Raw genomic sequence first — 27,002 nt, forward strand, 5'->3', positions numbered from 1 at the left:
CGTAGTATTTCAACTTGTAAAACTGCTCAGGACTCCAAATGAGTACTTATTCAATACTACAGTGTCATTAGCTATATTTATTAAGCACTGTGAAACAGACACTGTGCAAAGAGGAATAGATGCGTTAAGTTCCCTGAATCATCACATCAACTATGTGAAAGTCAGTTATTATTTCCATTTTATAAATTTAAAAACTGAGGCTCATTAGGGTTAACTGGATTGCTCAATATTAGATGGCATGCAAATGACAGCGCTGAGCATCAAACCAAGACAGTCAAGACCCTCACTCTTGGCTCTCACCCATCCCTCTGCAGAAGTTATGCTATGTCAATACTTCCCAAGGAAACACATAGTTCATAGGATATGCTAGATTTGGCATCTGATAAGAAGAAAGCTGTAGCATATTATTTATTTAAAAATTAGGGTCTTAGCCAGGTGTTGGTTGTTCATGCCTGTAATTCTAGCTACTCAGGAGGCAGAGATCTGAAGAATTGTGGTTTAAAGTCAATTAGGAGACCTTGACTAAGCACCAAAAAAGTTGGAAATGGAGCCATGGCTCGATTGATAAGAGTTTTAGCCTTGAGCAAAAAAGCTAAGAGACAGGACCCAGACCCCCAAGTCAAGCCCCAGGACTGGCTGTCACACACACAAAAAAATTTGGGTCTTATATTTATTTCAACCTCCTCACTTGTATACAAAAGAAGAATAATGAATTCATAATTACCCAATTAAATGGACAAAGCCAGTACAAGAGGGCTCAGGTCTCATTTCTTTTGTTCCTTACTTAAGTATTTGATAAAATCAGATGTTGGTGACAGTTTAATATGGAGAGAAAAAGGGGAGCTCCAGTCCCTACACCAAGAAATCTTCAAATACTGACACCTGGAACTTACAACACAAGGACCTGCCCTATGACATTTAGTGTCAAAAACAGGGTTTTGTGCTGTAATATCTGGTTTTAATGCTAACTCAACAATTAATGAGCTGTGATCAACCTAGTTCCATTTTCTTATATGAAAAAATACAAAAACAAACAAAAACACATACACTTTCCTCAATTTCCCTAGAAGAATAGTAAGAGTCTCCTTTCCAGTTTTTCGGGTTTTTTTGTCGGTTGTGGGGCACTGTCCTTGAGCTCTTTAGCTCAAGGCTAGCCCTCTACAACTTGAGCCACAGAGCCACTTCTAGTTTTCTGGTAGCTAATTGGAGATAAGAGTCTCACGGACTTTCCTGAACCATGATCCTCAGACCTAAGCCTCCTGAGTAGCTGGATTACAGGTGTGAGCCACCTGTGCCCAGCTCCTTTCTAGTTTTATAGGACTTGGTCAATGATTTTGCACATCACGTGTCACACTGCCTTTTTCCTACATACACATCTAGATTCTCCTAAAGAGCATGAATTCTCCTATTATCTCTTCATGCTTACTGAAGTATAAAATGGCTGCCACTTGAAGGTACTTAACAAATATTTGTTAAATGAATGAGTATATGAATATGTAGACTGGGTTACCATGGAAAACCATGAAGGCTATTATTAATAAGGTATATGTTAAGGAGATGAGAGGAAGTAGCAAGCATTCCTTTTTCTTGTTTGTCACTGTGATTATCTATTAACCCAATGAGACTTTCTAGTCACTGCAATGCACCGTAGAGTACTCAAGGCATGGGGAGAAGGCAGCACTAGAGAGGTGAAGAGGGAAGGGACACTATTCAACCTGGTAAAATAGGACTACTAGCATCATCCTTTATAATAAGTGAAAACCATGGAGAAATGATTACAACTACATAATAAATTTTCAGTAGTATAAACATCAGACTATAAATAAATGTACCATAGGTTTGCAAAGAGTATATATTTAACTCACATGTACATTTTTTCTTTCTAATTTTCTACATTTTCCCAATATATTAAGAGGTTGCTTAACTTTCATTTTCCTTTCCTTATGAAGTATTTACTTTTGATGAGGAAAATGCAAGTTCATTGTACATGGTATAGAAATATGAAGCATTACAAGGGCAGGAGGAAATCTCAGCCCACTCCACAGAGAGACCTGGATACATGAACTTTGCCTGCCTCTCCTACATCCTCACTCCTAATCATTGCCTCTACCAAGTTCTGCAGTGACAGAAGGAACAACTGTACCGATTATATAAGAATATCTGAAGGACTAGTAACTTTATTGATTGCATGAAAATGGATTTCCATATTGCCACCATTTCTTCTCCAATTCTTAAATAACTCACCACAGAGAGAATGAATGATCAGATTCATAAACAAGATCAGAAGAGGCTTAATTTTAGAGCTGAGTCAGTATGGAAAAGGGTAGTTCCTTCTATAGACCAGGTGCCCACAAAAGGACTGATGGGTGGACACTGAGTGGGTACAAGATGAAGCATGTGGGCCAGACTGCCTGGTGGGGGGATGGGGACAGCCAGCGGAAGCACCCTATAATAACTGTAGTATACTTGTTTCATCAAACAATGGTTTCATTCGAAAAAGGTATTTTATTGAATTGTTGACCAAACTCATTTGGGTGGTTTTATGAAGTGACAGAGCCCATATGCAGTCCATATACAGATGGTCCTTAATGCATATATGAAAATTAGAGCGCATTCCAGGAAACAACTCAGATTTTACCAAACGTAATCTGGCACATTCAATTTACACACACAAAATTTCACTCATGTTTGGAATATTCAAAACACACTTAAGCATTCATTCATGTATATTTGTTTCATTGTTGGTTATAATGACACACCTAAAAAACACCAGGTCTTATAATGTCCAGGAGCCTCCTTTACTTGGACTTTGGTATACATTGTAATAACAGTGATGTTAAAAGTGTGTTGGTTCTGGGCACCCGTGGCTAACACCTGTAAATCCTAGCTACTTAGGAAGCTGAAATCTGAAGATTGTGGTTCAAAATCAGCCGGGGCAGGGGCTGGGGATATGGCCTAGTGGCAAGAGCGCTTGCCTCGTATACATGAAGCCCTTGGTTCGATTTCCCAGCACCACATATACAGAAAATGGCCAGAAGTGGCGCTGTGGCTCAAGTGGCAGAGTGCTAGCCTTGAGCAAAAGGAAGCCAGGGACAGTGCTCAGGCCCTGAGTCCAAGGCCCAGGACTGGCACAAAAACAAACAAACAAACAAAATCAGCCGGGGCAGGAAAGTCCTAAAAGATGGAAGTGGAATTGTAGCTCAAGTGGTAGAGTGCCAGCCTTGAACAAAAAAAGCAAATAGGTAGCATCCAGGCCCTGAGTTTAAGCCCCAGAATTAGTGGAAACGCATGCATGCACACACACACACACACACACACACACACACACACACACACACACACACAGTCAGTTGTTAGTAAGAAGGGTGTGGAGAAGTGTGGAGAGCTCAGAGGTTCATCTTGCTGAAGTCACACAAAAACAATTTTAAGACTGTTAAGAATTCCTTTTCTTCAAAATCCCCATAAAATGGGGAATAAAAATTGACAAATAACACTATAAAGTTTATCAAGCCACAGCAACCTCATACCAAAACAGTTAAACTAAATTTTCTGGTAGAGAAGTTTTACAGAGAAAATGTTCACTAATTTCTACTGGAAACAAAACCTTTGTATTGCTCTGAGTTTCTTTTTAAAAGGATAGCTTCTATTGTAATGGCATCATAGTCATATTCTGAGGACTGGCATTTGAATTCAGAGCTTCCTGTTTGCTAGGAATCACTCTTTCACTTGAGACCCCTCCATCTTGCTTTAGTTATTGTTTTCTTAGATAGTGTTTCATGGTTTTCCTCACAGCCAACCTTGAACTATGATCTTCCTACCTATACCTACTACTGCAGGTGCAATGATTATACACATGCACCACCCTTATATCTTCATGATAACACATAATGACGCACACCTGGTTCATTTTGTTTAGATGGAGGTATCATCAACTTTTTTCCCAGGCTAGCTGTGAACTGTGATGTTCTCTATCTCTGCCTTTCAAGTAGTTTGAATTACAGATGTGCACGACCATGTCCAGCAAATACCTTTTACTTCTATATTCATCATGTTCATTATAAAGTTGTTTGTCTTATACATGCGGGACAATTTGTATTAAGTTTTAATATTCTTTTTTGCCAATTCCATCATTTCTGGAAGTCATGATGTTCCATAATTCACTTAGCAGAATTATAGATTTCAAACACTCATGAGGAGCTTGGAATATGGCCTAGTGGTAGAGTGCTTGCCTCGTATACATGAATCCCTGGGTTCGATTCCTCAGCACCACATATATAGAAAAAAGCTGAAAGTGGTGCTGTGACTCAAGTGGCAGAGTGCTAGCTTTGATCAAAAAGAAGCCAGGGACAGTGCTCAGGCCCTGAGTTCAAGCCCCAGGACTAGCAAAAAAAAAAAAAAAAAAGAAAGAAAACCTCATAAATCCCTTTATAAACATACATTCTCAATCCTACTACCAGAGGGAGCTTTCAGAAACAAATGTGGGACTGTCACCATGCTTAAAGCCTTTCACGATTTTTAAATTTACCTTAAGACCACTGAAAGTACCTAGCTTCCACAGCACCTTCCATTGTACTTTGTCTTGCCTTCCCTGTGGCCTCACACCATTCCAGAACACAAGCGTTTGGCTCCAGCCACACCTACTGCTTAAATTCCCTCAGCTGGTCACATGCTCGTTTCCCATTACTGTTTGTGTAGCCCATCAGCCTGGAGCCTCTGTTCCTAGGGGCTCATGTCATTGAGATACACCAAGTACCATTTCTATTCTATCAGGTTTCCCTGCCACTCCCACTCAATCCAGGCCGAACCAGAAAAACCCTCTCTGTGGTCCTATAAGCACTCTGGATATCCATTGTTCTAGAAGTTTCAATGACACTGCAGCCAAGGAAGGATGACTAGATATCTGTCTCAACCATTAGCCTGGACCCTGAGGCCAGAAATGTCTATGACTCTGTATCCCCGAGCCTAGCATAGTGTGGGAGATGGTGTGTACAACATGTAATGCTTTGTGGAATGAAGGGAGTGAGGGATAGAATATTTGAAGGAACGAGGAAAAACTAGGGAAGAAGTATCCTAGATGACTAGTGTCTGATGCTTCTCATGACAAGAGCCTCATTTCTCAGTAAAGAATAGAATAGTTATTAAGAGCAAGGGAAACAGAGACAGACCTAGGTTGAATTCTGAACTTGAACTTGTTTTTATTTTTTTAATTTCAAAAAAATTCGAATTTGCAAGATCTGTTGCTTGGTTGATTTTCTTTCTTTCCTATGACACTTGTTAAGAAAGTATTTAATCGCTCCTAAAAAAAATGTCATCTATGACATACAAAGCTGATACAAGGAATAAGATAATACAATTAATGTGCCTAGCATGTTTGTGACACACAATGGGCACTCCAGTACATTTTTTTGGTGCTGGTCCTGGGGCTTGAACTCAGAGCCTGGGCACTGTCCCTGAGCTTTTTTGCTCAAGGGTAGAGCTTTATCAGTTGAGCCACAGCTCCACTTAGGGATTTTTGGTGGTTCACTGGAGATAACAGTCCTATCAGGGTTTCCTGACAAGGCTGGCTTGGAATCATGATCCTCAGATCTTAGCTTTCTGAGTAGCTAGGATTACAAGCATGAGCCACCAGCACAAGGCTCCCACTGCTTTATCTCCCAATCCATCACCTAGCAATGGTGACTCTAGCAGTTATATACTGGGTCTTCTTTCTATGAAAAGTAAGAACATGAGCAGGCTGAGAATGTCCAGCTTGGTGGGTTTTACTGGTATAGGTCTGTGCATAGTCTGAAATCTGCCTCAGCAGGCACTTGGCAAAAAGTATCCCTGGAAGGGCAAGGGTGGCTCATCTCAGACCAGATCTCTGAATGTTCCCATGCTCTCTCATCCATTCCACAGATTATTTACTACCCTGTGTTAGGGACTGGAGAATACAAGTCATAAAACTGACATGGTCCAGACACAAACCCACATCTATGCAACTACTCCCAAGCCTTCTCTTAGATATCTTTTGAGTAATCTCAGCCTTCATTACATCCAAAACCAAACTCTTCATTAACCCTAGTCTGAGCCTATTTTCTAGCACATCATATCCACATAGCTCTTCAGTGTTCAGTTTTAGGCTCTTCTTTCTTTTCACTCATCCATGAGGTAGGCTTCAATGTACATGCAGCCCTCCCCATTCATATTACCAGCTGATTTCTCTTTTCTCCTCTGAACTCCAAACAAATATGAGTATTCAAAACATCCCTTTAGATATAGCAAAGCCATCTCAAATTAACAGGCAGAAAACAGAATCCATGCTGGCCTTGCCTGTTCATACTCCAAAAGCCAATAAAAGTTGATTTTGCAGAGGCTCCTTATTTCAATGAAGGGCACAACAAAGCATAAAGACATGCAAGTTAAACGACAGGGAAACATCTTGGAGCCACTCTTCTCCCATGCTTGACATACTTAATGCATCCTTATCCTGTGAGTTTTACCTCTCAAACATTTCCAGAATCTTCCCACTTCTAGTCCCCATGGTCCCCCTTAACACCTCTCAGTCTTATGCCATTTTGTTTCCTTTGCTCTTCTCTGTGTTTCAGTCCAGCTGGCCTTCCTTCCTGCCAGGCTACAGTAAGCTTCTTTCTGTCATGCGGTTTCAGCTGCCAGAATACTCCACCCAAATGTCTCTGGTCATTTTCTTAAGAAATGTCTCTCTGGCTCTCATAATGGCATTCCTTAATTTCAGAGTACTTAAAACACACACACACACACACACACACACACACACACACACACACACACACACACGCATGCGTGCCCACGCATGTGCCAGTCCTGGGAATTAAGCTGAGTACTGTCCCTGAGTTACCACTCTTCCACCACTTGAGTCACAGCTCCACTTCAGTTTTTTGGGTTTTTTTTTTGCTGGTTAATTGAAGGTTAAGAGTTTAATGGACTTTCCTGCCCAGGCCGGCTTTGAACCAAGATCCTGAGATCTCAGCCTCCTGAATAGCTAGGATTACAGGTGTAAGCTATTGGTATCTGACAATTTAACACCATTTTAAAATAAACATTATGTAGGTTAATTATTTTAATTAATTTTAGTTATTTGTCCACCTCCCACACTAGATGCTGAAATTCCACTAAGTACCGTACACCCAGCAAAATGCCTGGGATATAAAAAATACTCAATAAATATTTGTAGGATGCATGAATGAATACAGATGATAAGTGAAATGAGCCAGTTACAAAGCTCTATTACATTTGATAATTTCTCCTTCCCCAACTGTAAATATTTTGAGTGAAGCAACAGCATTTATCTCTTCCATTTTAACCTCTATAACTAGGACCTTGGGTCTCCAAAAGTATTTGCTGAAGGAATAGAGGAATGTGAAACTATAGAGACAATAAATACATCAGTAGCATATGTACCACATTTTTTTGATCCATTCATCTACTGAGGGATATCTGGATTGGTCCTATATTTTAGAGATGGTAAATTGTGCTGTGATGAACACAGTTGTGCTGGTAGCTCTAATGTGGTCTTGTTTATAATCTTTTGGGTAGATGCCCGTAAGTGGGGTTGCTAGGTCATAGGGGAGCTCTATGTTTAGCCTTTTGAGGAATCTCCACACTGCTTTCCAGAGTGGTTGAACAAGTTTACACTCCTACCAACAGTGTAGTAGGGTTCCCTTTTGGTCACATCCTGGACATCATCTGTTATTAGTTTTCTTGATAATGGTCATTCTTACTGGAGTAAGGTGGAATCTCAATGTTGTTTTGATTTGCATTTCTTTTATGGCCAGTGATGTTGAGCACTTCTTCATGTGCTTCTTGGCCATTCGCATATCCTCTTCAGAGAAGTCTCTAAGTCTTTAGCCCGTTTATTAAGGGGACAGTTGTTTCTTTGAGGATTTGTTTGGGGGAACTTAATTTTTATTAAGTGAAGTGATCCAGACTCAAAGAAACATGAGACCCTATGGTTTCCCTCAATGGTAATAATTAGTACACATCTAGGATAGTCCTAGCAGAAGATCACAATAGCTCAATAGCTAGTACATATGACACATGAGATGATGCTAAGTGAAATGAACTCTAAGATATGGAAATAAGTGGTTTATCATTGTTGCTATTATTTTTAACATGCCATGTAAAATTATGCCTTTTTCTTTTGTCTTTCTTCCCCATGGTTTTACACCTGATGTCATTGTAACTGATTTTGGTACCCTGGATATTGTATATACGTTTATTGGAACTAGGGAAGGGAAGGGTAACATCAAAATGGAGAGACAAGGGGTAAAAGGTGAACCAATACAACAGCAATACTTACAAGACAATATGCTGTAAACCAACTGTACAACTGGGGAGGGGGGATGAGGGAGGACGTAACAAATTTGATTAAAAATGTACTCACTGCCTTACGTATGAAACTGTAACCCCTTCTGTACACCACTTTGACAATAAATAAATTAATTTAAAAAAATTTTAAAAACCATCTAAGTAGTGGCCAGAGGTGAGGGAGAGGAACAATAGCCAGAGCACAGAACTTTGGAGAAAAGAGGAAAGGCATTCCTAATTAGAAAACAGCAAACATGGAGAGGGTCTTGTTGCCAGCTAAAGAAGATAAAGGCTCGGATACACCAAGTGAAGCTGGGAGTTGTCAGAGGGGAGGGACCACTTAGGCTGCATTATTTAGGCGAGTGTTTCTTAATGATGACTCCAAGGACCATAAAATAGAAACAAGCAGTGAGCTAGGAAGGACAGAAGACTAGATACAGGTGTCTATGCAGGCAGTGCAATAGGGAACTATGAGGAACACAAGAAAGAATCATGATAGCAAAGGTGTCTAGAAACACACTATATTCCTAAATGCTGTCATGTCATGAGCTCATGGGGCCCTGAAGTATCACAGCACAATAGAATCTTGGGATATTAAGAAAGGGATAAATTATGCTACTATCGCCGAATACCACTAGTATTGATTGTAGTAAAAGCTGGCTAATGTTACAGTTTTCAATAGCAGTAGAAATGAATGTTTTTAATGGGTTGGTTTTTGAGACAGAATCTTGGTATGTAATTCAGGTGGGTCTGGATGGAACTTGCTACGTATCCCAGGCTGGACTTGCCTCTACCTCCCAAGTGCTGAAATTATAGGCATGTCCACCAGAGCTAGTAAAAAACATTCATTGAGCATTTGCTATATATTTTTTCATTTTACTCATGACAATCTTATTAGTTTCCATCTCACTTCATTCATAAAACACCATATTACATAAAATTTAAGTAATTTATTCAAGACTACTTTACTGCAATGTTACAAGAGATATAACACCAATGCATCCCTCAATTTTAACCACTATGTTATACTCAGAGATGACAGACCAAGCTGGAACAGTGGTTCATGCCAGTAATCCTAGTTACTCAAGACATTGAGCTTAGAAGAATGCCAGTTCAAGGCTAATCTGGGCAAAAAGCTGAAAACAAACCTTCTCAATTAATAGCTGGGAGCGTTAGTATGTGCCTATTATTTCAGCTACAGGGGGGAATGAGACTGAGAGGATCACAGTTCTAGAATAGCCTGGACAAAGAAAAGTCCACAAGAATATTTAAACAGAAGAAGCTAAGAATGAGTGTGTGCACGGGTTATTGGAGCGATAGTGAGAAGGATAAAATAGGAGGATCTCAGTCCAAGTATGGACCTGGGAAAAAAGTATCTCAAAATAACTAGTGCAAAAATGAGTGGAGGCTTAGGTGGTAGAGTGCCTGCCAAGCAAAACTGAGTTCAAGTCCCAGTGCTAAACGGACTTGAAAAATCATTCAAATGAAGTTAAGATGCTTAATACAGCTATCTGTAAAACCCATGAATTTTCTCCAAGGACTCCAGATAACTGGAGTTACATTAGAATGAATTAACTCCACTACAGAATGGTGATCTCCACTGCATGCTATCCCATATCTTGGTATATATTACACTATCCCATATAGTAGTCATAACGCACAAGTGGCTACTGAGCACTTTTGGAATGCGGTTAGTCTGCGTTGAAATATACTGTAAAAGGCAAACATGCTGGGCACCAGTGGCTCATGCCTATAATTGTAGCTACTCAGGAGGCTGAGATCTGAGAATCATAGTTTGAAGCCAAAAAAAAGTCTAGGCGACTCTATTTCCAATTAACCAGCAACAAAACAAAACAACAACAACAACAACAAAAAACCCTGAAGGTGTAGCTGAAGGTATATTGAAGGTGTTGCTCAAGTGGTAAAACACCAGCTCTGTGAGTAAAAAGGCTAAGCAAGAGCATGAAGCCCTGACTTTAAGCAGAGTACCAGCACAAAATCAAAACCAAAACACTGTCAATTATTAAAGATTTATAACCAAAACATCTATCTATCCAAATATATAAAACATGTAAAATATCAAATATATTTGATATTATATATAAAATATTAGTTATATTATATACTTAATGTTTATATTTAATACAACTACAAAATATTAAACACAGTTTTATTTAATAGATTATAGATTATATATGTGGAAATAATATTACTTTGGATATAATGCTACAAAGTGACTATTGGAAAATTTAAAATTACAAATAGGCATGACATTTGCAGCTTGTATTATATTCTGACAACCCTGCTCTACAGCCTGAAAGTTCCACAACACTCCACTTCTGTTTTTAGTTTAAGGTAAACACTTCTGGCTCTTAGTAGCTCACCTATCAGTAGCCTGATAAACAACAACAGAAGCTGAGAAACCTGAGAAATTGTGTTGAATGCCTAAGGGACAACTGAAAGGAAGAAGGTAAGAAAGAGCCATTTTAGTGTATGAGAGAGTCATAATACATGACTAAAGTTTCCGCACAAAAAATGAGAAGAGTCAAAATTACCCTTGAAAGTCCCTTAAATTATCTATGAAGGCAAGTATATGTGGTTTTGTGTGAAGAGGAAGTGTATATCTCAAGTTCATGACAGGGTAAAACCTCACTGAATTTTACATTTCTCTCACAAGTGAATGTTACTCAAAAGATATTGTTTCATTTTTGAATTTAATGGAGAAGTATAAATTAAGGAATGTTTTTAAAAATCTTACAGGTCAGGAAAAGGCCCACAGAAATACTCAGCTATCTTTGACATTAAGTGCAAAGGCAATTTAATGGAAAAAAAATAGTCTTCAACAAATGATGTTGGAACAAGCAGATATCCACATATAAAAATGTGAAATTTAGACACAAACCTTCTATCGTTCCCCCAAAGAAACTCTAGATTGTAGGCCCCAACTGTGTGGTAGATCAAACCCATGGCCTCTTTCTTCACATGTGCTGAGTAGCACTCTATCAATGAGCTACATCCCCAACCCAGAATCATGGATCTAAATATAAAACAAAAAATTATAAAACTTCTAAAACATAATATTTAAAAATTTTTAAGTGATCTAGATATTTTTGTTATTGTTTCTGAGACAGAATCAGACTGGCCTCAAACTCACTAATTTCCTGCCTCCATCTCCCAAATGTTGGGATTACAGGGTGTACCACTATGCTCTACTGGTAATGATACCATGAAAATATTACAAGAAGGAGTAGTGGAAACACTAGGGGATAGGTCAAAACTGCCTAAATAAAGATCCAGAATAATAACAAATCAAAGAAAGACTGGATAAATGGATTGCATCAAAGTGACGAGTTTCTGTGTGGCAAAGGACATAGCTAGCAAGATAAACAGAAAGCCCACAGAATGGGAGAACATTTTTACATCAGAGAAGCTCCTTGTACCTAAAATATACTTACAGCTCAAAGAAGTAACCTCCCCCCAAATAAACAAACCCTCAAAGAAACAGTAACCCAATTAATAAATGGGCTAAAGACATGAAGAGAGACTTCTCAGAATAAGTAAGAATGCCCAATAGACACATGAAAAAATGTTCAACTTCTCTGGCCATAAAAGAATTGCAAATCAAAACAACATTGAGATTTCACCTCACCCCAGTTAGAATGGCCATTATCAAGAAAGCTAACAATAATAGATGCTGTCGGGGGTGTGGCCAAAAGGGAATGCTACTATACAGTTGGTGGGAAAGTAAACTTGTTCAACCACTCTGGAAAGCAGAGGTTCCTCAAAAGACTAAACACAGAGCTTCCCTATGACCCAGCAATTCCACTCCTGGGAATATATCCAATAGACCACAAACAAGGCCACACTAAAGCTATCAGCAGTTTACCACAGCCAAGCTATGGAATCAACCCAAATGCCCCTCAGCAGACAAGTGGATCAAATGTGATACATATACACAATGGAATTCTATGCTTCATGAGAAAAAAATGATATTGTACCATTCATAAGGAAATGGAAAGACTTGGAAAATATTATATTAAGCAAAGTAGGTCAGACCCAAAGAAACATAAGTTGTATTGTTTTCCTCATTTGTGGTAACTAGAATGCGCATATAAATCTACAATTAAACACAATAGATGGCAAAAGACAAAAAAAATTATACTTAGACAGGACTCTAAACATTCACACAGTGAGACCAAAGGAGGATATTCTTAGGAGAGGATCACAAAGGTTATCAATAGCGCTGTGCGTGTGATCATATAAAATGATGTTTATCAAAATGAACTCCAAAAAATAGAAATGAGGATTTTGAGGTGTTATTTTGCCTTTTCCCCCCTCTCCTTTGTCAATGTTTTTGATTTCTGTACCTTTTTTCTTGTATATGTTTATCTGTTTTAGGGAGGGTAAGAGGGGAGCACAGAAATAGTGGGACAAAGGGTAAACAAATGCAACAATGGTGCTCACCAGACACTATGTTAAAAAATGAACTATACAACTTGTAGAGGAGGCGGGTCAGGAGGGAAAAACTGAAAGAAAACGAGGGAAGAGGTGACACTGCTCGGAAAGAAATATACTTATTGTCTGATTTATGTAACTAACCCTTCTGTACATCACCTTCATAATGACAATAAAAAATAAGTAAGATTTGGACTGGGAATGTGGCTTAGTGGTAGAGTGCTTGCCTAGCATGCATGAAGCCCTGGGTTCAATTCCTCAGCACCACATGAACAGAAAAGGCTGGAAGTGGCACTATGGCTCAAGAGGTAGAGTGCTAGCCTTGAGCAAAAAGAAGCCAACAGACAGTGCTCAGGCCCTGAGTCCAAGCCAAGCCCCAAGCCCGGCAAAAAAAAAAAAAAAAAAAAAAAAAAAAAGTAAAAAATTGTCTATTTAGAGAGTTAGGGAAGGGGTGACATTATCCAAAAAAGAAAAAAAAAAGTGTACTCTAGTCGGTCGGCAGTGGCTCACGCTTACAATCCTAGATACTCAGGATTTCTACCCCGGCAGAAAAATCTGAGAGACTCTTTATCTCCCATTAATCAACAAAAAACCAAAAGTGGCACTGTGGTCAAAATGGTAGAACAGTAGTCTTAAATGAAAAGGCCTTGAGTTCAAGTCCCACAACCAACAAAAAGAAAAAGATATGTACTCCTTTACCTGACTTACGTAACGGTAACCCCTCTATACATCACCTTTATAGTAATAAAAAAAAAAACCTGTCTATTTAGAAATTTTAACAAAGAAAACAAAGCATCAAAACAAAACAGAATGAACTGACTGGCATGAAACCGATATTATCAGTTATTAAAAATAAAAATTGAAGCCAGATGCTTGTGGCTCAAACCTGTAGTCCTGGCTACTCTGAAGGCTAAAATCTGAGGATCACAGATGAAAAAAAAAAGCCACCAGTCGAGCTGTGGCTCAAGTAGTACAGTGCTAGCCTTGAGCACAAAGATCAGAGACATTGCCCAGTTCCTGAGTTCAAGGACCAGTACAAAACTAAAAAATAAAATTTGATTACATGTTGAACTGAAACCCCTTTGTATAACTACTTAAGTAAAAATAATTATATAAGCTACCTATGAAAGGATAATGGGGTTCTGGGTTAGGTAACTCTCCTGTAATCCCAGCTCCTTTGGAAAGGCAGAGATCAGGGGGATCATGGCTTCAAGCCAGCTCAGGCAAAAAATGTTAACAAGACCCCAATTCAACAAAGGTAGGAGGATCACAGTCCCAGGCTAGCCAAGGTAAAGAGCAAGATCCTACCTGAAAAATAACCAAACTAAAAGGGCTGGAGGCACAGCTAAGTGGAAGAGCACTTAGCCTAGCAAGCCCATGGCCAAGTTCACACCTCCAACCCCAGTAATACATATCCAAATTCTCTCCCTCTCCCTCTTTCCCTCGCTTCCTCTCTCCCTCTAGCTCCCTGCTCTATCTACTCTTTCTGGAGGAACTGGTATTTGAACTCAAGAGACTTGCATGTTCTACCATTTGAGCCCTATCTCCAGCTCTTCCTGCCTCTTTAATCAGACTCAAGTGGAGCATGCTTTACATGTAGGTAATATGTAGTAACCCAATGACCTTTTCCCTCCCATATTCTTGACATTCTCATCTAAAATTTCAGGCCTTTTTTTTTTAACCCCCTTACATTTTACTGTTAATCAATATTTAACCTGATTTACCAATTTATATTGAGTTTCTTTATTCACCATTACCTCTTGCTGACAATCCTTTCTCTCATGCCCAGCTTTCTGATGCTGATAATTCCTACTTTAAGTCATTGGTTATCAGTGTGGTCAGTAGACCTCTATGGGTTCCTAAGGCAAAACGTACTTTCGTTAAGAATACATTATTTGCCTTTTTGCATTGTGCTCACATTTACATTGAGAAATGCACAAACAATTCTGAGTAAAACTGCTGGCACCACAAATCAAGACAACAGTGCCAAACGGTTGTCCTTGGATTCTTCACTGCCCACACACTTAAAAGCAAAAATAGTACATTTGCAAAATAAAGATGACAGTCTCATTGTTCTTCAAAAGTAATAAAAACTATTACTGCTACTAATTCTTAGGCCTGCACCCTCATCTTAACATTGTAGATGGGAAATGGGCACATATACTGTTCCTGCAGGCCAGTATGGTGGCTGTCCCTGTGACAATTCTATTCACTTTGCTCAGAAAAACTTATTTTTACTTAAGAGAACAACTGACACTATATACTCAGGCTTAAGTCTCTGGTAACTTTTTTTTTTTTTAACCATAGTCTATCACTTCAGGGAAAGCAAGTTACAATATTTATTCCCAAGGATAAAATTTCAGGCTCCAAGCTAAACTTGTTGTGTCCACTATTGTAAAAGCTTCACCATTTTCCCAAACATAGACTTTCCTGCTAAGAGTGGGTAACATCACTAAACATGAATTTCTGACACTGTCTTAGTGAAAAATGGTAACATCCTAAAAGATCTTAGGTGCAACAAAAATCAGTATTTTCTAAACAATCATGGTGCTATTGACCAGTTACAAAAATATTCTAAGTGCTGCTTTCTCCCCTAAATACTTTACTTTAGAAAAAAAATTATTTTATTAAATTTAAATTTTGAGACAGGGTCTTGAGGCTGGCCATCGTAGCCTCCTGAGCACTGAGATTATGGGTGTCATCATGATCAGCAAAATACTTTGGTGTGTGTGTGGTTTTTTAAATGTTATGTCTCAAGGATTAACAATAAATAGGTTGTTTAATAATAATAAAATAGGGGCTGGGGATGTAGCTTAGAGGTAGAGTGCTTGCCTAGCATGCATGAAGCCCTGGGTTTGATTCCTCAGTACCACATAAACAGAAAAAGCCAGAAGTGACACTGTGGCTCAAGGGGTAGAGTGCTAGCCTTAAACCAAAGGAAGCCAGGGACCATGATCAGGCCCTAAGTTCAAGCCCCAGGACTGGCAAAAATAAATAAATAAATAAATAAATAATAAGATAAATGCAATATAAAAAGAGGTAGAATTTATAAAATCAGAGCAAGTATTTACTAGTTCTTAAATAATAACCTAAAAATAGAAATGGAATTGTTTTACTGTTGCCTTTTTTTTTTTTTTAATAGTTATTAAACTGATGGCATGAAATGCTAGGCTGACTCCACTGATTCCACCCTTGTCTGAGCCGAGCAGGTATTTTGACTGCAAAGGCTTTCTAGTGCCACAAGAACAATAAAGATGATTTTTATACTCCTAAGTTATCCAGGCAATTTCAGTAAGAACCTGGAATCCAGGTATGGTAGTATAAGTCTGTAATCTTAGTACTCAGGAAGCTGAGGTGGAAAGATCACAAATTTGAGGTAAGCCTAAGCTATGTTGCAAGATACTGTCTCCAAAGGCAAAAGAGAAGACATTCTGGTATATTCCAAACCCTACTGCAGGGAAAAGCATGTGAAGCCATAACAGAACACCTGTTGAAGAAGAAATTCAAGCAGGGGAAGCAAAGTGCTTTAATGTTCAAGGTGAAACATACAGGCACAGAGATTCTACTTTCAAGCACATCTTAACATCATTGAACGTAATGACTGTGCTAATAAGGAAAACTTCTAAGTTCTGCAAGAGGCAGAAGTAATTTAATTATATAAAATCAACCCCTGATGTGCCATCTCCCATTGCTGTAACCTCCAGAAGTAACAGCCCTGACCTTAGAGGGAGATGAGAGACTCAAACACACCTAGAATGAAGAGCCCTGCCCAGTGCCAGCTCATAGTAGGTGCCCAGCAAACATCAGTTCCCTGCCATGCTGCTTTTATCAGCATAAAAAGCATACAATTTGTTAGGGGGGGGAAAGTAGCAGAAAAGCATACAATTTGTTAAGAAATTATTCAAATTAATTTTTTCATGTCCAGATTCAGAAAGTCAGAAGTCTATTTTGCTAGTGGTTGACATGAAGTAAGTCTGAGATACATAGGCCCAGGAAGCTCTGAGTATTCTGAGCTGGATCACTGGGGAGGACTGATTCCAGGCCAATGCCGGAATGGACCGACTTGACCAAGACTGCAGCTTTACTCGCTAAGAGACCGCCAGAAACGAGAGAAAGGATTACTTGAGCTTGGGCTCCCGGCCTTCACTTGTGTACTGCCAACAGATGAGCCCGATGAGGTCCTGCACCCTGGCACTGGCCATTGTCACCACGGTCATTGGCAGCAGTCTATCCTGGCTCGAGTGCAGGGGGAGGTAGACGTCAATCTTCTTGGTTGCTGTTGTACCTACATGACCCTGTGGACAGAGCACACGCATGAGAAGAGAGCACAGAACCACAGCCACGCACACCCTCCAGGGCCACAATGACCACTCCTAGAGGCTGAATCAGTACTGCTCTCTTCCTCTTTTATTTTTCTTTTCAAAGTACTGGGGATTGAACCCAGGGCCTCAACTTGAGCCATGTTCTCTGCCTCAGCATGGGCATTTCTCATCTGCTCAGAGCCCAGGCTGCTCCCAAGTGGAAGTGCTGTGTAATTTAAAGGGTCTCCTTCCTTTAGCATTCATTTTCTATTGGTGTAATGGTCCAGCCTCTGCCAGCAGGATGGTAACCGAGCACTACTAAGAAATAAATAGGCTGGGTGCCAGTGGTTCACGCCTACAATCCTAGCTACTCAGGAGGGTAAGATCTGAGGATCACAGTTCATAGCTGGCCTGGGCAGGAAAGTCCATGAGACTCTTATCTCCAACAAATCACTCAGAAAAAGCCAGAAGTGGGGCTGGGGATATAGCCTAGTGGCAAGAGTGCCTGCCTCGGATACATGAGGCCCTAGGTTCGATTCCCCAGCACCACATATACAGAAAACGGCCAGAAGCGGCGCTGTGGCTCAAGTGGCAGAGTGCTAGTCTTGAGCAAGAAGAAGCCAGGGACAGTGCTCAGGCCCTGAGTCCAAGGCCCAGGACTGGCCAAAAAAAAAAAAGAAAAGAAAAAGCCAGAAGTGGTGCTAGGGCTCAAGTGGGAGAATGCTAGCCTTGAGCATAAAGAAGCTTGGGGAGAGTGCCCAGGCCCTGAGTTCAAGCCCCAGGACCAGCAAAAGAGAAAAGAAATAAATAGGAGTGTCAAGGAGAGTTGACGTGTGTGTTTAGCACCTTTGTCAATAACTCAGTATGACCCTGGAAGACAGCATTTGACCTTGGCATCAGTTGTCCTCCTCAGCAATCATCATACTACTGAGACAAGCAGCCTAGGATGATGCTGTTCTCTCTGGAGAAGCATCTACACTGGGATCACATGCTTGGCTTCCCAGAGTCTTCAAGGGTGTGTTCCCTCATGCAGTACTTCTGTTACTCCAGTGCCCCCAAGTTCTAGTTCCGCTACTACCCATCTCACACTGCTCTAGGTATCCTCCATCCTCCTCAACCCTAAGCCCTCCACTCTGCTCTCTGAAGCTCTCGCACTAGTCAGCAAACCTCCACGAATCTTCAGGTGCATCTTTTAATTTTTTTTAAAGGCAGTATTGGTATTTGAGTTCAGAGCCACATGCTCACTGGGCAGTTGCTCTACTACTAGACTCCTTTTGGCCATAGTTATTTTTTGAGATAAGGTCTTGCATTTGTTTCCCAGTTGGTATGGACTGTGTTCCTCCTATCCATGCCTCTTACAAAGCTGGGATAATAGGCATGCACTACACACATCCAGCTTGGAGTTGAGATGAGGGCCTCGTGAACTGTTTTGCCTGGGCAGGCCTTCTAGATCTCTACCTCCTGAGTAACGAGGACCACAGGCATGATTCTTCAACATCTGTCCTTAAAACCTGCTGTTTGGGGCTGGGAATGTGGCTTGGTGGTAGAGTGCTTGCCCAACAAGCATGAAGTACCACATACACAGAAAAAGCCAGAAGTGGCGCTGTGGCTCAAGTGGTAGAGCACTAGCCTTGAGCTGAAGAGGGACAGTGCCCAGGCCCCTGAGTTCAAGCCCCGGGACTGGCAAAAAAAAAAAAAAAAAAAAAAAAAAAGGAGGTGGGGCTGGGGATATAGCCTAGTGGCAAGAGTGCTTGCCTCCTATACATGAAGCTCTCAGTTTGATTCCCCAGCACCACATATACAGAAAATGGCCAGAAGTGGCGCTGTGACTCAAGTGGCAGAGTGCTAGCCTTGAGCAAAAAGAAGCCAGGGACAGTGTTCAATCAGGCCCTGAGTCCAAGCCCCAGAACTGGCAAAAAAAAAAAAAAAAAAAAAAGTGAACCCCTACCTCATCAAAACATTTATTAAAGATGAATCAAAGAACAAATGTAAGAGGTAAAACTATAAAACTCTTAAAGACACATAATATAATTATTAGATTATGCAATAATTCAAAGTACAAGCAGCAAGAGATCATGTTCAAGGCCAGCAAGACTATGTCTCAAAATAAAAGTTTAAATTAAAGCCAAGTACCAATGGCTCATGGTGGTACCCTGGGAGGCTGTGATCTGGAGGATCATGGTTCAAAGCCAGCTCAAGAAAGACTATCTTCAAAATAACTAACAAAAAGTAGAGCTGGAAACTTGGCTGAAGTGGTAGGGCACCAGTCATCCAAGCAAGCTAAGTGAATGTGAGGCCCTGATTTTAAACCCTAATACTGAAAAAAAGAGAGAGAGGAGGGAAGAGGAAAAGAGGGGAGGGGAGGAAAGAAGAGGAGAAGGGAGGGAAAGTTAAATCTCTGTGCCACAAATGAAATTATCAAGAAAGTTATAGGTGCACACCTGTCATGTCTTGACTAGGCATGCCCATTCAAGAAATAGGGATCTGGATTGTACTTCAAGGCCAGCCCTGGCAAAAAGTCAGTGAGACTCCATCTCAACCAACAAGCCACATGTAGTGGCACATGCCTGTCATCCCAGATAAGTAAGAGGATAGCAGTCTAGGTCTATACAGGCAAAAAATGCAAGGAATTAAAAAACAGGCAAAAAAGGACTAAAGTCATGGCTCAAGTGGTAGAGTGCCTGTCTAGCAAGCAGCATGAGACCCTAAGTTCAAAGCATGAAAAAGAAACAGAAAGGGCTGGGGATATAGCCTAGTGGCAAGAGTGCCTGCCTCGGATACACGAGGCCCTAGGTTCGATTCCCCAGCATCACATATACAGAAAATGGCCAGAAGCGGCGCTGTGGCTCAAGTGGCAGAGTGCTAGCCTTGAGCGGGAAGAAGCCAGGGACAGTGCTCAGGCCCTGAGTCCAAGGCCCAGGACTGGCCAAAAAAAAAAAAAAAGAAAAAGAAACAGAAAGAAATCTTGAAAGAAAGAAAAGAAAAAAGAAAGTAAAAAGATAATGCATAGAAGGAGAAACAGCTGCAAGTTACATAACTGTTAAGGGCCTTCAGTCTAGAATATCTTGAGAACTCTTACAACTCAACATAAAAAGATAATCCAGCCAGGTACCAGTGGCTCATGCCTGTATTCCTAGCCACTCAGGAAGCTGAGCTCTGAGAAAAGTGGTTCAAAGACAACTCAGACATGAAGGAAAGTCTATGAGACTCTTATCTCCAATTAACCACACATACAAAAAAAGTTGGAAGTAGAGTTGTGGCTCAAGTGGTAGAATGCTAGCTTTGAGCAAAAATATTCTCAGGGATAGTGCCTAGACTTTGAGTTTAGGCTCTAGGACCAACATAAAAATAAAATAAGAAAGATAATTAAATTTGAATTTGAATTTGAATCTTTTGTATCCCATTCCTGTGATTGTCCTGTGCTATCACTGTATCTTGTCTGAGTACCCTGGATACTGTATATAATGGTATTAGAACTAGGGAAGGGAATATCAAAATCAAGAGACAAAGGATAAAAAGACAAACGACTCCAAAAGCAATACTTACAAAACCATTTGGTGTAAACCAACTGAACAATTCATGGAGGGAGAGGGAAAGGAGGAGGGAGGAGGAAGGGAAATGAGGGAGGCGGTAACAAATTGTACAAGAAATGTACCCACTTGCCTTATGTGTGAAATTGTAACCCCTCAGTATATCACTTTGACAATAAATAAGTAATTATTCAGAAAAAATAAAGAAGATATAAAATTGGTCAACAAATATACAAAAAGATGTTCAATATAATCAATTACAATGCAAATCAAAATCAAGGGTACCATTTCTGTTTTTTATCTTAATTTTCCAGAACCAAAGTTTGAATTCATTGCCTTGAGCTCTAGCTTGGCTTTCTTGCTCAGTGCTGGCATTCTATCACTTGAGCCATATCTCTAGCCCTCAGAGATACCATTTCATAACCTTTAATATAGCTCTAATAAAAAAAAAACTCCCCCCCCAAATCCCTCAATAAAATGCTTGACAATAGTTCATAAGGGTATGCAGAAGTTGGAGCTTCACACATTGCCAGTGGAAATGCAAAATGATGCATCCATTGTGAAAAGCTGTTTGGCACTTTCTCAAAATACTAAACAGAGTTACCAGATGACCCAGCTATTTCCCTCCTAGGTACATACTCAAGACAATTTGAAAACATATGTTCACATAAAAACTTGGACCTGAATGTTCAGAGCAATGCTATTTATAACAGCTAAAGAATGAGAAAACCTAAATGTCCTTTAACTGATAAGTGGATAAACAAATCCACACAACAAAATGTTACTTAGTCATAAAAAGGAATGAATTACTGATACATGCTACAATATGGTGAACCTTGAAAACATTACTAAGAAAGAAGTCAGACAATAAGTTCACATACAGTCTAAACCCACTTATATGTAATGTCTTGAATAGGCAAATTCACAGAGTCAGTAGATTATAGAGGTTGACAGGAGATGGGGAAGAAGGGACTTAACAGGTTTGTGGCTTTCAGGGTAGTGACTGAGAGAAATGTTCTAGAATTACAGTTTCATAACATTGTGAATATATTTCTAAAAAAACCACAGTTAGATACTTAAGATGGTTAAAATGGTAAATTTTATATGAGTTCTATCACAATAAAAAATGGAAAACTATTTCAAACCATCTAACTTCTCTCCTTCTCCACTGCCACCAAAATACCATCAGATTTTACCTGGACTATTATAAAAATAGATTCCAAACTCACCTACTGTTCCTCTGTCTACTCCAACTTGTTAGGCTTCAAAATAATTGAGTTGGGAGTGTAGCTCAGTGGTACAGTGCTTGTCTAAGGCCCTACATTCTACCACTAGAGTACACATGTACGCATGTACACACACACACATACACACCTCATTGTGTTATATACCTCTTTAAATTCCTTCAGAGTAATTGCCAGGCACTGATTAAAATCCGACAAAATGCTATATAATCTGGCTCCAGCCCAGCTCTCCAACATCACTTATTGCTATCTCTCCTGCCTGTTCCTCAGGGTTTGGCTACACTGGCCTTCTAAGTGCCCTGGATGAGTGTAGTTACATGTGTGTGCACATAGCTTACCTGCATCTCCCACTTTTGGCCTTAGGTGCTATTCACTACATCTATAGGGGTCTTTGTCAGTATCTCTGCATACCTGACTCTATCCTCTAATGTGTGCCTGTGGACCAGTCATTAAAATTCCAGATTTGTTTCCTCTATGCAAAATGATTATAAAACTACATCATAAAATGTAAAGCCCATGTGAGGATTACTTTTGCTATTATTGTTGTTTCATTAAGGTTCAGCTCCTAGGACTTCTACTCAGACAAACCTTCACAGATAATGCTATAGAAAGAAGACCCTTTTACAGTTACTCTCTCATCCACATTTTATTTATTTAAGATATGTTATGATTACATACAATGTATGTTGGAAATTCCATGAGGGCAGTGATAGTGCCTTGGTTCACTGTTCCATGGGATACTTAGCACGGAGACTGGCATATTGGAACCTTCAAAAGTCTGACATGGTAGCACCTGTAGCCTCAGCTCATAAGGATGTTTAGATAAGAAGATCCTTAAGTTTGAGACCAGCCTAACATAGTGAAACCACATCTCAATTAGAAATAATAAGAACAGCAAAATAAGAAGCTATTAAGACTACAGAAAAAAAATGTATAAATGACTGACACAAGGACACCTGGTAGGTTCTCAACAAGTGTAAGTTTCCTTTATCTCTTTGCCCTTCCTTCTGGGCCTGTTTCCTGGTCACAGAGGAAGGTGGAGGAACTTTAGTCCCCACATGGGTTTCTTACAGTTCTATCACTCTAAGGTGATAAAGGTCAGAACCAGGATAAGGAAATATAAGACAGTTTGAAAAAATGTAAGAGAAATTTCAATTTTCATGTGACCTAGCATTAGATCAAGTAACTTTTTTTCTGAGTCTTTATGAATCAGTCAGTACTTCTACATAACTCCTTCTCTCTCACCTGTGTGAGAGAGAGAGCACATAACCCCAGTGATGCTTTTCAGTTTGGAGGAAATAATCCTAATGGCTGGCTAAGACTTCTCCAAGTAGCCTGACAGCTAGCCTGTTAAGAAGGCAAAGAGTTAAAGTGAATCTGGAAGAGGTGTCTGGCCCTCAAACAACCTTCCAGTGTAGATGAAGATCAACTGCTTGTCACTCTTCTCCATTTTTATTTCTGCTTACTCCTCCTCCTGAGAACTAGAGCTAAGGGTTACTGGGATCATTGTATCTCAGGACATGGAGACACACGCAATGACAGATGGCAATCTGCTTTTGTAAACTGCAGAGCAATGTGCTAGACAGGGTCACAGTTTTCTTTTCCTCACACATTTCTTTTACTCAGGCTCATTTCATGATCGCATGGGGCTAAAAATGCAGGTCGCAGGAGCCCTAAAAATAGTGTGGACTAGAGATTCCTTATAGGCGTAAGCAATTGCCCTTTTCTTCCTCATAGCACAACCAAAGCTCTGCCTACAACAGCCTCCCACAGCAGGAACAAGATCTCAGGAGTGAGAATTGAGGGGCTACACGTTGTCAAGTCTCACTGTTGAGAGTTAATGTACTCCTGCAGATCCCTGTATCATTCTCATTTCATAGTAAAATGGCAAATGTGGGGAAAACTATCACAATAAATATGGTAAGTACTTATTAAATGAATGAAGCACTTTGTCTTTTTAATCTTCTAATTCCATCTTGAGGCACTGATGACGAGAAAGTGCCTCACACAAACCCTGAAATTATATATTTTTTAATAAGGAGGCTTTTTTGAAAAAGCTCAAGGTGGTGGCAGTTAGCTCAATCTAATAGTCCCTGTGTTGCAATATTTAGAGGAAATCATCTAAAACATAAAAACAATCCATCAACATAATAGAAAGTAATTAACTTATAAAAAAAATAAGGTGACCAAAGGATTAAAAGCATTCATCACCCATCAAGGAAAGCAATATTCCAAAGGCCTAACATCAAACTATTAAAAAGCAAGTAGCAATAAACAAAGATTCTGTCATACAGTTTTACTGCATGGCAATTTATGTGTTCCTTAATAAAGGATTGGGGAAATGGAGGCAAAATTAGAGGACAAGAAGTATGGCAACATAGATAGGGGGACTGGATCCACTTTATCCTTCTCAGTCACTCATTCTTTCTACAGTACCCAATGAAACACCATGTTCTAAAGACAAGTCCAGTAAACACAATACAGACCAGACTTATACTGTGCTGAGTTGTTTAGAGAAAGTAGAGGAATCCTGAAAGCCAGGGGCAGTCACACTCATGGGGATTGGGAAAGGCCTCTTAGACTAGAAATTTACTCTTCATCTAATAGAACCATTAGTCCAGGTCAAAGATACTTATGATATTTAGCTACCACATCAATACACCAAAGGGTGAGCAGTAGTTCCTTCTGAGATGTGAGATTGGGAGTTAGTTTCATGTTCTGCTTTAAATTTTTCTGCATTTTCTAGAATGAGCATTACTGTTATAATAGAAACAAAAGAATCAATATAATTACAAACTAAAGAGTAAATTATAAAGGAACTACCACTGAAGACTATAGAATATTAGCTAAGAGACCGAAAATGCTGAAAATACAGGGTGTACTAAGGCATCAATCAAATATTAAGAGCCTACCATGTAGGCTAGGGCTGTAGTTCAGTGGTAAAGCACTTGCCTGGCACATGCAAGGCCCCAGGTTCCATCCCACCACTAGAAAGAATAAACAAAGGAACATTTATGTGCCAGGTGCTATGACAGGCTGCTGGAAATAAGTTGTTGAAAATATAATTCATATATGTTCCTCTGGCAGGCTAAGTAATTTTTATTGAAGAAAAATAAAAGCAGTAAATCCACAATTGGCTGGCAAACTTGAAGTTGATTGACACTCCCTAGAGCAGTCCCTAAATGAGGGAGAGAGTCCCAATGCAGATTTGGAAAATATTCAAGTTCAACATATCCAACACCAGTTTTTCTCTTCAAATGCTTGTCTCTTCTGTATTCATTCTCAGTTAAGGCTTTCAATATCTACTGTCACCCACACTAGGAACTATCTTTCCTTTCTGCCTCATCCTCTATATCCAAACGCTCCTAAAATGTCTCACAAATCTTTCTCCTTCCTTTCTCTCTGCCCTAGTTCAGCCTTCATCATCTCTCAGCAAGACGACTGCAGTCCCAACTGCCTCTTTATCTCTAAAATCTCTCCTCACTCCAAACCTTTATCTCCTTATTTCAAAGAATATGGTCTTTCTCATCGCACAGACCATTCCAATCGGAAACTTATGATGGAGAGCTTCCCAGCTCTCTGATCTAGCATCCCAGCTCCTTAGCACGGCAGTTAATAACCTTCACAATCTGGCCCCAGTGTATCATTGCTCAAGTATATGGAGTCATAGCTCAGAGCACAGACTTGGGGTCAGCTGGACCCAGGTTTGAATCCTGACTGTCACTTCAACAGCTAGACTTTAGACTTTGGACAAATAATCCCTCAGAAAAGCAAATATGATGTACTTGCTTATGATATGTGACTCATTTGGAAAAGCAAATTTTATACACACACACACACACACACACACACACACACACACTGACACCAGCTAGTTGCTAGTGGTTTACACCTACATTCGCAGCTATTCAGGAGGCAGACCTGGAGGAAATGAGTCCAAGCCCTAATACTGACAACAGAAGGAGGGGGAAGGAAGGAGGTCTTTAAATTCAACTGTCCTCTGTTTCAAGAGGTAAAGCCCAATATAGTTTCCTCTTCTCTGTTTTCCCAGAAATATGCCTAGAATTTCACATTATTATGTACCTAACCTCCCCACCTCCGTCCTCACTTTCAATTCCACTACGAGTTACATAACAGGAGAAACTGTGCTGCATCCATTTTTTCATTTTCCTTGGGCCTAGAACATGGCAGAGGTTTAGGGTTAGCCTCCTGAAATGAAGGACTCCTCAGACTATGCTCAAAATAGACCCACCACAACTACCTCTTGTCTTCTGTCCCAGCTAGCTACACAGGCTATATCTCTTCTACTTAGGGCCACTCTTTCTTCTCTGAAACATTCCCAGGGTCTGACAACACAGGGTCTGACTTATACATACTGCCTAGTATTCATAATATACTTCATTATAGTACAGCATACAGAAGTATCAGTAACCTGTTTCCCCACTTTTAGAAATGGAAGTTATTTCCAACATCCCACCATTGTAAATAATGGTCCTACAAGCATTCTTTGACTTAAATACACACACATTCCAAGATGTTGATTACTGGCCAAAGGGTTATATTAATGTATAGGATGTAAAGGATTATATTAATGTAGCTTGTTATACTTTGGATAAAGCTTACTGTCATGAAAAGTGTTTTTAAGTCAACCATGAACTATCAATCAACATTATGAATCACATGTCATGTAAATGATGATTAATAATTAGCTTACAAAATATAAAAATATTAAATTTAAAGTAATTCCTAAAATATCGAATGTAAATAAGTACTAATTAAAATATACAGGATATGAACATATGGATGCATGAGAGCATTATATCTATAACAGATCTTTGTCCATGTGATTTCATTAATAAAAATTATATATATATACGCTGCCTATTATAAACCTAATTTGAAAAATTAGGTCTCTGCTAGTTTCCAAAATAGAGGAAGCAGGAAAATAGTAAATAGTATTCAGCTTGAAACAACCCCTGATATAAAAACTATCTATAACAAGTGACTTAGCTGAATTGTGTCTTATGGACATAGGGTTTACTTAGCAGCGCTACTTAACATCAAAGTCTGTTGACAATAAATTGAATACCAGATCTCCAAACTGTTGCTAAGTGTTCAATTTCTCTTCCAAGAGAAAGGAACAGAAAGAA

At 39.7% G+C, this 27,002-nt stretch overlaps 1 protein-coding gene across 4 annotated transcripts in view; it reads right to left on the reverse strand.

The window, feature by feature from the left end:
* Positions 1–27,002, reverse strand: part of Mapkap1 (MAPK associated protein 1) — a 239,235-nt gene that overhangs the window by 113,628 nt on the left and 98,605 nt on the right. For all 4 annotated transcript variants that reach the window (XM_048342838.1, XM_048342813.1, XM_048342831.1 and 1 more), the window contains exon 5: positions 16,900–17,072. In XM_048342838.1, the coding sequence (XP_048198795.1) occupies positions 16,900–17,072 (173 nt within the window). The remainder of the gene's footprint in view (positions 1–16,899; positions 17,073–27,002) is intronic.

Source organism: Perognathus longimembris, chromosome 1, assembly GCF_023159225.1.
Source record: "Perognathus longimembris pacificus isolate PPM17 chromosome 1, ASM2315922v1, whole genome shotgun sequence".
Taxonomy (NCBI): domain Eukaryota; kingdom Metazoa; phylum Chordata; class Mammalia; order Rodentia; family Heteromyidae; genus Perognathus; species Perognathus longimembris.